Raw genomic sequence first — 12,591 nt, 5'->3', positions numbered from 1 at the left:
CTGAATAGGATTAATTTGCTGTTGCCATGGAGATGCTGAGACTGCGTCACCCACAGTGAGGCAGTACATGGTATCTTAAGAAATATAAATAAACACATCCATCGGACTCTTTTGTGAAAATGTAGCAGGACACAACAGGGTTTGATCAGCCTCAAGCTACAAGCGGAAGCAATGCTGCTTTTCCTCTTGTCATAACTTTGAATAAGCAACCTCAAGATGAATGTGCCTTTCCTGGTTTAGACCCCACCCATCTTGGATGAAGAAAACGAGAGACACACTTCAGTGAAACACTATGACTTTATCCCAGCCTTTTTTTAATATAAATGGAAATCAGCTACAAATAAAAGGTAACTGTCTCATGCAGATATCTTGCTGTTAAGACTCTCTTCGTTGGCAAGGGTTTGGACACAGATGGGAGCGCTGTGTCTTCCTGTCGATTGGAGGAGCGCCCCTGAGAGATACAGAAAGGAGGGAATGGGTCTGACACTAGTATCCGGAGCTGGTTTTAAGAAGCCACAAAGGCTCTCTGTCTGCTCTCTGTCTGCTCTCTCTCTCTCTCTCTCTCTCTCTCTCTCTCTCTCTCTCTCTCTCTCTCTCTCTCTCTCTCTCTCTCTCTCTCTGTCTGCTCTCTCTCTCTCTCTCTCTCTCTCTCTCTCTCTCTCTCTCTCTCTCTCTCTCTCTCTCTCTCTCGCTCTCTCTCTCTCTCTCTCTCTCTCTCTCTCTCTCTCTCTCTCTCTCTCTCTCTCTTTCTCTCTCTCTCTCTCTCCAGTTGCACTAAAAGAGAGCCTTATCATATCAACATTTTCTTAATCCACAGTGTTCTTTTGTAGCAGTGGGTACACACGTATTCATCACTGTACCACCACTGTTGATTCTTCTGTAATTTGATTGATCTGCATTGAGAGCTACAAGTCCTAATGTATGCATGGACATGCCGTCTACCCCATCACTGTTTCTGTCTTTGAGGCTTTTTTTCCTGAACGCTTCTGATGATTGAATTTGGCAGTAAGAAAAACAGATATAGGCCAGTATTATCCTTTAAACATGCAAACCAGAAAACACTATTACTATCACAATTATGCCTGCTGCTTCTGTGATGAATCCAATACCCTCATTGATAATATTTAAGGCATACAAGAGGGGGTCAAATGTGTAATTGTAGATGTTAGGTATGTTAAACTCACCAACTCACCTATTTCATAATTTATGTTGAAATTGATTAATCTTCTTACACAAAACGTACTTGATACCTAAGAATAATAAGCTATTGTGAGGGACCAAGCATGTCCGACTCACAGGAAGGAAAGGTGGGGGACAAAAGGTATCTGTTTACTAAAGGGATTTATTGTTTAGACAAAAATACAACAAAAATCATTCTCAAACATGAGGCATGGAAATTGGATGCCTGTTTCTGGCTGGGTGAGGATCACAACTTCAGTGCACTCCCTTCATCACTGCTGTCTGCACGGCACCCAAAACAGGTTACCCCTATACCAACCATTCTACCAAAATACCGCCACTGGGAATTGGCTGCATGCTTGCTTAATCACACCAAGCCGCATCAGCTGGCCTAGTCTGCAGATGAGGGCGAGTACTCCCAGGTGAGTAACCCTCCCCAGGGATTGGAGCTACCCAGGGTGCTGATTTGTGCCCTGCTGTCCGGTACTGTGGGGGTGCTGAATGTCTGTGGGCGTCGTCTTTTGCCTATGTCTATTACCAAACCATGTGATGTCCTGGTACGATCCCTCAGCCATGCATGCTATATTTTGTAATGGTGTACATACGATGTAAAGATAAAGTGATATTGACGGCATGATGCACATAACTATCGACCCTGTGCTTATACAGCTGCCATAGCTCATAAAGAATTAGATATCAATAAATATAAATAAATAAAAGTAAAAAATGACTCGGCTCACAATATTGTCAATACAACACTTTGTGCAACACAATAGGGTTTAATATGATACTGCTTTGGTCGAGGAAGGCATCTGTCTTGATCGATATTCAGTTGCATTTTCCAATCTGTCACTTTCTTTGTTCGTTTAGATTCGTATTCAAAGTGTTTTCCTGAATGTCCTGTCGATGTCTTCAGTCTGTGTTCCACACCATTGCTTTCCCGTCCTACCAGCTGTGGCAGATAATTAAAATTAACAAGCACACATTGAAGGCTCAGTCCAGTGTCAGTCACCTGTTTTCTGATGTGTTTTGCATCCCCTTTGCAGGGTTTTAGTATCCAAAATATTCTTTACACATGGGTTCCAGTTTTGTGTTATGTGTTTGGATCCTAGCTGCTGTCAGGCAGAAACTGATTATACATTCCACGTTATAGGCCCTATGTCCATTCCATAAGACACACAACCAAGTTAGATTAAAAGTCGCATTGGGTTAATTGAGTCGTCAGTGTCTGTAGACCGGAGACTTTCAGAATTGAAGAACCCATTAACAGAGTTTGGTCCACTCTCACTGGCTGTGCAACTGTGTGAAGTGAACAAGCGTAGCACTGATGGCTGGGTTGCACGAGTGGGAGGGGTTTTGGGAGTGTCCATGCTAAAATTCTTGCAAACAAAGAGAGCTGGCCAGCACATTTTATTTGTAGTGTATATCATTTATGAGTTGGGATTTTATTGATAACATTATTATAGGGTTAACTATCGATACAGATGTCCAGGTTATTTTAGCTATGAGTTAGTTTAAATGTTACACATTGTGACTTTAATTAAAATCTTCAGAAACAACTGCACTATCTTTATGCAATATTTGTGTCACTTGTTTCCATTATTTTATTTTCGATTTCATTTTTTAAGGATACATGCTATTTTGTAGCCTTTAACCTTTGCATATTCAAGTAACCCAGTTAGGTCTATATATGGATTTTGTTAATGTAGGCTACTAATATTTGTTCCCTACCAAGGGGGTATATTAAACTGCACAGAAGACATATACCACATACAACTCAATACATTGACATTTCTAGCCCTGATTCTTAACTCTCACAACCATTTCTCATTATTGCAATGAAACCCTTTAAGGACGTGTCGAGTTTTTCTAACAAGATTAATCTAAATATTTGCATTACCAGGGAGATAAAAATGTAACTATTGTGTCTTGGTTGGGCTATAACCAGGACACGTTTAAATACCACGGAAGATATTTTGGCGCGCGTAGCTGTCCAGGGTCCTGTAGAAGTCAACTCCTGACGGCGGTAACGTCGGCTTTGTTTACTTGTAGCATGTAGAATGCTAACCAGCAGGATAGACAACTAAATCTAACTAGGTCGATGCAACTACATTGAAAGATGTTCTAACTCTTGAGTATTATCCCCAAGAGTTAAACGTCCCGCATTTTAGCTCCAGGGAAAGCATTTTAGCTTCGGGGAAAGTCCATATTTAACGAGTTAACGCTAGCCCCTTGAGCTAGGTCGTTGGCTAATCAAAATCCTTTATTAGGCTACTGACATACAATTTGAAATAGATAGAGGAAAAAACATACTCAACAGTATGAAAAGACACGAAGACCAACAAGAAAGGCCAACTGCAGGTTTGCAAAAAAATACTTTAGTCGCTTTTTTATTTTACAGATTAGTTTGACTACAGAAATACAGCAGAGTTGAAACACCTTTTATGTGTACTTATGTCTGAATGGGACTCTGTCTCCTCTAGGATGCCTCTCTGTTCCACTCTTTAACCAGAGGAAAAGGATCCGAATGCCCATGACATCTAATCCCTCAGATAAAGGCTTCGGTGTCAGCAACGAGTGCATGCCAAGTACTAGTTCATTTTACAGCGCACAAGGTGAAATACCGATCGTCTCATGATCTGGGAGAAAATCCACATATCCACTTATCTTGCCTGTTTTCGGCCACAAGGTGGCAGTGCATACGGACAAATCTGTGTCTTTAAGAAGGCATCCTTATGCTCTCGTTCTCAAAGTGTATGCATTTTTTGTCCTTAAGGTGGTTACCAAGCTTCAAGTTACCCTACCAGTACACCCCATGGCTACTTTTGGAACAGACAGAGTAACCCTCAGCCTTATCAGCAGTCCCAGCAGAGTGGTAGCAACCGGAGTGCACCTGGACCAGCCCCTACCATTAGAACCTGTGCCACACCCCTACCACACCCATACAAACCAGGGAACACGAGGTAACCCTGGACACCTACTATAATGTGTTCAAATTCACATTCAAGGGAATTCCTCTTTTCCCTTATCCTCACACCCTTATCCTCATACATTTAGCTTACCAAGTCATTTCAACTTTGTGCACACATTATTGTAGGCTACGCATTGCACCGATCACAGATAATGTGATTTACAACACACCTTCAAAAAAAAAGAATGTCTGTTAAGATATACACATTGTAAAATCTACAACAAATGAAATATTACTGGCCCATAGTTAACCCATCAATCATGTCTTTAGTTGTCTGATGAACAAACAGGACCCTCCGGCCACCGCTTACCAGAGACAAACCAACTACCGCCCCCCTGCCCACACCAATGAAAGGACACAGGTCCAGACCAAGCCTTGGCCTGAAAGAGGTTCTTCTCAAATGGGTCAGCATGGATCCTATTCACAGGCTAGTTCTCCAAATAACCTCTACACCCAACCACCCAGACCTCCTCTCCCTCAGCCCAGCCGGCCTCTTGCTCACACAGAAAAAACACAAAACACTTCCTGGAGATTTAAACCCACTAACAACCAGGGTTCCCAGAGACCCTCTGTGGAAACAAGCCACAGCATGTTTCGCTCTCAGAGTGCCTCCGGGCCACCACCACAGGTAAGACAACAATTGCAAATACAAATAATTCTATTGAGTGTGTTTTCAAAATTGTATTGTAAAAGGAATGTGGAATATTTGTCTGTTGATTGTGAAAGCTTATTGGCTGATGTAAATCCTAGGCTTTGCTGCTACACTTTAGTGTCGTCAAAAGTATAAAAAAAGTATGTGTACTTACTGATGATTATGATGCATACTAATATTCATGTTGTGGTCGATGCCAATAGACCCAACCAGCCTTTCAGATTCAGAAGTCAGCCACGGGTCAATCATTGAGGATTCTGACAGCTGTTATTGTTGGCATGAGACACTGGAGCCAGTTCAAGGACAGAGCACCGTACCTGTTTGAGATATTTGGTTAGTCACGTTGAGTTATGTAACTTACCGTAATACTCGGATGCTCATATGCTATTCATCTGACAGGCTGTGCTTCTTGTCTGCAGCTACTTTGGACTCTGCTGTAACCATGGGCTCACATGGATCCAAGAGCTTCCTCCTAAGAGATGGGAAGGCTACTGTGCAGTGTGTCTACTATGAGAACGTAAGGGCCACAAGGACCCGGTGCAGGGTGGAATAGTGGCTAGGGAGGTTCGACTACCAACCAAAAAGTCGGAGTGGGTTCGATCCCCAATGTCGAGTGACCCACAAGTAGAAGTAGACTGATCTAGTTAAGATAAGTCTACTAACCGTGCCATGACACCTCTATGGAAAGGGTACATTTCTCCATCTGGAATTAATAACATACATCTTTGTAGCATTGACGATGCTACCTACCTAGGTGGCTTTTACAGGGCTCCACCATAAAGGGGACACAGGGTGGTGATGTTTGAACCAGTGTATTGCCAAGGTTGAGTATAATATATATATAGAGCAGGAGGTATAACCTACTGCCATGCTGGAGATCTCCTTGAGTGTGTCAGTCTGACCCGGGCCAGATGAGGCTGCTTAAACCAGCCATTAAAAAGATCAATGGTGAATTGCACACTTCCTGACCACAAGAAGGTTCATTATAAAGGCCAGGTTTAAGATTAGGTTCTCACCAATAAAGGTGTTCACTGTAAAACTTTCCGAAACCTCCTAACTGTGTCTTAGTCTAGCATTGATAGCACCTCCCCATGTACCTATCTGTTTTTTAAATGCTCCCAACAGGAGCAGGAGCTGCCCAGGCTGATCCGTGGGCAGGTCCAGCGCTGTCTGGGCAACTACGACCATGCCAAGGACCTCCTGAGATGTGTTTCCGTCCGGCCCGCTCTGCCCTCAGAGCAGAGGAATGCCCAGGAGGCAGTCAAAGCCTGCAATGTAGAGATGAGGGTGCTGGTCAAGTCATTCAGCGAAGTCTGAGCAGAAGCAACTTACTTGCCGGAAAAAATGCTTTATATTCCTAATTAGTTATATTTTCTATTTATGTATTAATATATGGGATATTTACATGAAAAATAGGTCACCTGCAATATGTTAAGTGATTTGTCAAACATGCTTCTCGTGCCAGTTTGATTCTTCAGATTGTAGGCGTTTGAGTTATTATTGAATGGTCTTACCTGTAAGGGGCGCTGTTGTCATGTTCTATATTTGTGAGTAGCAAGTTGTGTTTAAGGTTGTTTGAAAATATATAGTATCATTTATTCTATATCCTAAAAGTAGAAAAATAGTTTGATTGAATTTCCAGCAAAATTAAATGTGTTTCTTCAGTTTTGGAAATTTTTATTGCAAAGAAAAGTCACAGAACAGCAAATATTGTCAGAGCGCTTGATCAGGGAAGAGCATTAAAGATGAAGTTACATCTGAAACGTTATCCTGGAAAGAGGGGTTGGCTTAGAATGAAGTTTGAAATCACGTACAATTATTAATTTATTTAAAGTCAAACATTACAATGAAAAACTCAATACTTCTATACCCTACGAAAACAGTTTCACCAGTGCCGAGACTTGACACAGAAGGGTAGAACAAATTGGGGCATTGTTTCCGTCCAGTGCAGTAATGCCAATCATTTGTACAGTCAAGCACAGTATAAGGTCCAATACAATACCAACACGTTATTCTTCATATTTCAAAAAAATACAGCAACATAATTACATATTTATTTTTCAAGGGCAAGACATTATGGATTAAAACTAAATGTTGGCATTTTTAAAGGTTTAACGTAATTAAACTCATTCATTAAGAATAATTAACACTTATATAAAAGGTAGTCTATTTTGATTAAATTGGCAGTGCACAGGGTAAGTAATTGGGAAAATATGTTTTGTCTGTGGAAAATCAAGAGAATAATGCCATCAGTCAGAGGAGGTGGAGAATGAGTGGATCTCAAGGACATGCACCATGTTTCACATTTTATGTGAACGTGTTAACTTTACATTACCTGAAGCCAAGGTTCAATTGGTTCAGTTCTTACCTCTGCCACTCAAATCCACATACTACAGGGACTCCAAGAATAGGTATATTAGTGGGATGTCACGACCTTTTAATTTAACGATTAGAGTGGCTTTCTGCCTCTGGGTAAAGTCAAAACAGGCCAGGGTGTAATTGAATATTAGTACATCAGTTTCTATCTCTGTGCCACAAAAGCTTCCATGGTGTAGAAGCTTTTGTAAACTTGCTTCCTAGACATTTCCAAAGTTCCATCAGATCACATTTATTACACTGAAGTACAGAAGAAACACTTTACCACAGATAGAGAGAGAAAGAAATACAACTAAAAGTAATACACCTTACACATCTAGATCCAGTTATTCATAAGTAGGTAACCTGATAAGAGTATTGAACATTTTAAAAAGGCACAAGTTGGTATGGTCGGATGATCACATTTAAAATCCAGATCAAAATGCTCTTGCAATAACAAACCCCAACTGATCATGCATGTTTCACTGTCATCCTTTCTATCCCTGCCTTTTGGGTGTTTCAATTTGATCTTGAATCCGAGAACGAGATTCAAGCGCGTTGTATTAGAAGACCAAAATAAAATATGCAGGGTTACCAAAGCCAAACAGATCACAGAAGAAATTCTTGGGGGAAAAGGGTTGAAACAAAGACGCAGTATTTCCAACATCAACTGATCACAAACCATTTTAAAAACATTGACTTTTGACAACTAGTATATTACGTTTTAATGTAATTCCTCTTCAGGGGAACAAAGGGTTTCCATGCTTCTTGCCGGCAGGTTGAGGCTGTGCGTAATGGTAGCTTTTGTGTGAAATGTCCAACTTTTGTCCAACTTTGCAAGCCTTTAGAGCCCACAGTTTGAGATCAGCTGCTGTCTAATTTGGTCACACCATTGTCAAGAACATCCATAATCCAAGAGAACTGGTAAGAATCTTGTTCATTTGTCCAACTTGCTCCATATTTACAATCCAATGGCATCCAAAATAAGTCAGTAGATGCAAGGACTTTAAAGTCGAGGGTCCATTTTTCCACGCCCATTTGAAGTTGTACTCCATTCCACCCTTACTGTAACCTTCAGAAGTCCCTCAACCAATCATATTATCATTACACAAGCTCTTCAAATGAAAATGTCCTTATTTCCACAATGACAGAGACCTCTTCTGAGGCAGAGTAATGACGCTTGCTATTCGCCTTGTCCAGACAGCGTGGGAGATGAATGAGAATTTTATACGACTGCAATTACCAACAAACAATTAAAAATAGAAGGAAGTAGTCAGGCATTTGGAGGGTTTCCCTTTAATACATCAGTAGGAATGTCTGCCATATGTTTGCATTTATGTAAAAAGAGGTTAATCTCCTTCCAGACAACAAAGGTATACACTTACAAGCTGAGGATCATAGGTATGACAACAAAACAGTTTATTATAACAAACCAAAACAAACAAACCAAAGACTATCCTGTGCACGTTATTTTTGTTTAGTCTTACGATAAAGGAAGTCTGTCGTGCCGTGTGGTTCGTTGGCTCAGTAAATACCGGCTCTTTAAAAACAGCGTCCTAGTTGTATTATTTTTTAATGGGACATGCTAGGCCACGCCTCTCTCTCCCCGACACCAGAGCGAGGAAGCAGAGCGGATAGTGGCGATGACGAGTCATCAATGGAGAGAGAGAGAGGGTTACCGCAGGGGCCGTCCACCCTGAAGCAATGCACTATAAGAGAGTGGGCAGGGGGGTCGGAGACAGCTGCTCCTTGGGCGCGTATTTGGCGAAGAAGGGCAGGAAGAGGGTGAGCATCACTCCCACGATGGCCAGCATGTAGCCCCAGCCGATCTGGCAGTCGCCCGCGTAGTAGATGTCAGAGTTACCGCAGAAGGAGCGCACCAGGCTCGAGTTCAGGCCGAAGGGGTACACCAACAGACCGGAGCCCATGATGAACACTGCAGGATGGGGGGGGGGGGAGAGAGAGAGAACACAACGCAGGGTTACAGGACAGAATATCCGAATGAGACAAACACACTGCTGGATGGACAGCGTTTACAGTGCAAACATTGCATGACAGGTGACCCTACTGGAGCCCAGTAAAGGGAGCCCAGTAAAGCCAACCGGTGGTGGGTGACAGCCTCCTCGGTGGTGCACTACACTGGTGCCCAGGTCAGAGGGCCTATCTGTTCGGAAGGGACACAGAAGGGCTGCCTGGAGCCCAGCAGCGTCAGCACACACGCCACAAGGACATGGTACAATGTCATTAGCCAAATAGCATAATTGTCAAGTCTTATTTTTAGTGATTTAGGCAGATAGTGATTATGGATCGACGCTGATTGCCGGAGGTTATAGCCAATGAGCCAATGAGGGCAGCATTAGGAGAGTAGAGTTAGGTTAGATTTCAGAATTTGGCCAAAATATGATATTGTGGGAATATGATATGAAGAGAGCACACCAAAACAAACTCAATTCAAATTCAGGTTGAATTTCAGAAATCAAAGTCGAAACTAATCTGCCAAGCATACAAATATATTGATGTGGCCTTATTGATATCCCCTTTCATTTCCAAACCACAGTAAAATCTCAGTATGGTTTTTTTTATACAAGGTTTCTTGGCATGCAATTGATGAATTGGTTGGCTTAGGTTGTACACAATTAGTATTATCAACGCATTGCTCTATATGTCTGCATTCTGACACACCATTTTATGCCCTGTAGTGTAACTTAATTCGATATGAAAAAATCAACGCCAGTCCTTATTAATCAAGAACAGCTTCAGCTTCACACAAAGCTGATCATGTCTCCCGAAACCCATTAGCAAGTGAAGGACTTGAAGAGAAAAAGTCCCACCACTCTACATGGCCACGAGTGTACGACCACACTCTCTCAGACACTCGGTGCCAACAGAAAGGTGGCCAGAGTCTCACTCTCTTACTAATTGAGTCAAGTCTACCCTCACTCAGTGTTGCCAGGCAGGTATCGACTGAGCTAGTATACCAGTGCTATACACTTTCCAAGGGGCATTTCGGTTCACATTATTAGTGCCTGTGCCAACAGGATGGGGACTGTAGAAGTGTTAATTCTCGTAAATAAATAACGAGAATAAAGTTAGCTGTGATCTGGAATCCATTGAGCTGCCGTATGTTCAATGGCAGCATGGTTAAAGGAATCCACTATTCCAGTGAAGGATAGGCTTAGGAAATAACTTATAAACCAATGGGCTGTGTGCTCAGCGTGGTGAAGTTCTACTGCTGTAATAGAGAAGGAGCGATATGGGGTCTATATGCTGTATCTTTTATGTGGTCCACGGGTTAGAACTGGAGGCCAGGCAACAGAGGATTGGAAGCCAGTAGAACAAGATGGGAGGATAATTAATGAACGATACAGCAAGGCCGGCCTTAGAATAACCCAAGAGTAACCGAGCAGTAGTGCAGCAGCTGTGTGTTATGGATGAGGAGGAGGAAGTTGCACAGAGCTCAGCAGCAGCTGTGTAGATCAGGTCAACCTTAGATATACGGTAGAGTGGATCGCATCAGACAACTAAATCATCGGGCTCAACTCTTCAGATAAAGGAAACGACCTATAAGCATTTCCATATCACATCCACCGCAATGAGTCTCCATACAAGATAAATCAAAGTAATAAGCCGACTCAATCGTTTAAACAGGTGGCTTACGATCCGCATAAAATACATCCATTGCACCTGTCTAATATTACCCACCGTGCCTGCTTTGCTAAATATACACAGTATAAATATATATTTTTACCTGAATGCAGGCAGTGTATCAGCATCAAAGGCTCATGCACCAACATTGACCCTACCCAACGGCAAGTTGTTAAACCCAGTGTAGTTTGTCAGGTAGCACACTAATAGAGCATGTTAGATGCAAAGAAGCATCATTAAAATGTAATTACTGCGGTTTTCAAAAAGCTGTCAACAAAATAGCCACAAGACATTACAAACGATTTAGTGACTGATAGAAACAGTTTACTCAGCTTCAAGGATTCAGCCAACAGATTGCATTATTGGTGCACAGGAAGGAGAGGAAAGGAGCAGAGGGGGGAGTAGAGGAAAGGAGAGGACAGCAGACGATTGACTGGGGTGATGATGAAGATGGTGACAAAGAGGAGAGGAGAGCAGAAGAGGGGAGACGAAGGAGAGGACAGGGGAGGATTGACTGTGGTGATGATGAAGATGATGATGGAGAGGACAGGAGAGAAAACCTGTGGGGAGAGAATTATTGTCTGACATCCAATCAGGTAGGTTTGCTGAGAACAGCTAACCACAAAAAAAAATTTCAGTGACTCAAGGGGCCGGTCGGTATACGTGTGACTGAGGCCGATATATGCTCTGTTTTAGACGTAACGCGTAAGCACGTAAGATACATAACCCCCCCTTGCGCGGTAAAATATCCCCCCTTACGTGCTTAAGTGCGTCGGCCAAAATTCCTGACTATGCGACTGAAACACTACGGCCCTACGCGGCTCGCAAAGACTGTGATTGGCCAGCTAACCACATCCTTCAGGAGTCTCACATTTCCGGTTTTACAGCATAATAGCGCCATTTTTAAAAGGCCGTGACAGAAGCGAATGAAGAATTTTGAAGAAGGAGAAGAAGATTTCCACTTCCACGCCCACAGATTTCCACTTCCACGCCCACAGATTCGTTCGTTGCTCCCCCTACTGTTCTGGCGGAGAATCCCCTTGCAACACGCGCAATCCTTAAGGAACCTTCAAGGAACTTGTCTAAAACAAGTCCCTTGTGTAAATTACGTGCTTACGTCTCTGCGTCTAAAACGACCCTAAATCGGCCTTGACTGCTGCTGAGATGGACTGTCTGCCTCGAGTTTGGGAGGGCTGGAGCGGTCTGTGGGCTGGAGTGCTATCTGTTTATCGTTGCAACCCCCAGCCTCGTATTGAGATCGCGGCGCGCGGTTTCAAAATAAGAGCGCCCAGCACGATTTTTTTTATTTATTTTTTTTATAATTAAAAAAACTTTTCAAAACAGCTCGAGGGCCATTAATAGACACCCCGCGGGCCACAAAAGGCCCGCGGGCCGCTACTTGAGTATGACTGCTCTAGGCTATCATAATGGCTCTCTGAGATTGAGGTCCAGCAAATAATGGGCAGAGAGCAAACCCAAAGCCATCCTCTCTTGCACACGACCTCTTGGAAATGGGTTTATAGACAAACCTGGTAAAATATTATGGAACAATGTTATCACATTATTGGCCAGGTTTTTCTCTAATACCAGATACTGCCCTAGTGGTAGCTTCCATTCAAATACCAACATTAACAAATACATGCTTTGATTGTTATAAATGTCTATCGAGAAACAAGGCACGAATGAACGTATAGCAAAAGGCAGTCAATTTCCTCTGGTCTGAAGCCCTCTCGTATGTTAGCACGGATAGAGAATGCTACAGTCAAGCCAAGAATACTGCTGAAACCTC

General features: G+C 42.6%; 2 protein-coding genes across 2 annotated transcripts in view; one reads left to right on the top strand and one right to left on the bottom strand.

The window, feature by feature from the left end:
* Window positions 1-3,050: 3,050 nt before the first annotated feature.
* On the top strand, window positions 3,051-6,489 carry spata22 (spermatogenesis associated 22). Its single transcript, XM_030361426.1, has 7 exons — window positions 3,051-3,540; window positions 3,663-3,794; window positions 3,956-4,142; window positions 4,421-4,778; window positions 5,006-5,135; window positions 5,222-5,319; window positions 5,928-6,489. The coding sequence occupies exons 1-7, from the start codon at window positions 3,501-3,503 to the stop codon at window positions 6,117-6,119; spliced, it is 1,137 nt and encodes a 378-aa protein (XP_030217286.1). The 5' UTR covers window positions 3,051-3,500; the 3' UTR covers window positions 6,120-6,489.
* A 124-nt stretch (window positions 6,490-6,613) lies between these two features.
* lhfpl7 (LHFPL tetraspan subfamily member 7) overlaps window positions 6,614-12,591 on the bottom strand; it is an 82,492-nt gene continuing 76,514 nt past the window's right edge. The window contains exon 3 of the mRNA XM_030361427.1: window positions 6,614-9,093. Coding sequence (XP_030217287.1) covers window positions 8,867-9,093 — 227 coding nt within the window. The 3' untranslated portion in view covers window positions 6,614-8,866. The remainder of the gene's footprint in view (window positions 9,094-12,591) is intronic.

Source organism: Gadus morhua, chromosome 7, assembly GCF_902167405.1.
Source record: "Gadus morhua chromosome 7, gadMor3.0, whole genome shotgun sequence".
Lineage (NCBI taxonomy): Eukaryota > Metazoa > Chordata > Actinopteri > Gadiformes > Gadidae > Gadus > Gadus morhua.
Note: the sequence above shows the minus strand (reverse complement) of the source record. Positions and strands in the feature narration are given on the sequence as shown.

What these genes read in the sequence shown, in the direction of transcription:
- spata22 (XM_030361426.1), top strand. Translation starts at nt 3,501, where the DNA reads ATGAAAAGACACGAAGACCAACAAGAAAGGCCAACTGCAG. An exon ending in GTACCTGTTTGAGATATTTG is followed by an intron (nt 5,136 to 5,221) that starts GTTAGTCACGTT and finishes TCTTGTCTGCAG; the next exon opens with CTACTTTGGACTCTGCTGTA. An exon ending in AGTGTGTCTACTATGAGAAC is followed by an intron (nt 5,320 to 5,927) that starts GTAAGGGCCACA and finishes TGCTCCCAACAG; the next exon opens with GAGCAGGAGCTGCCCAGGCT.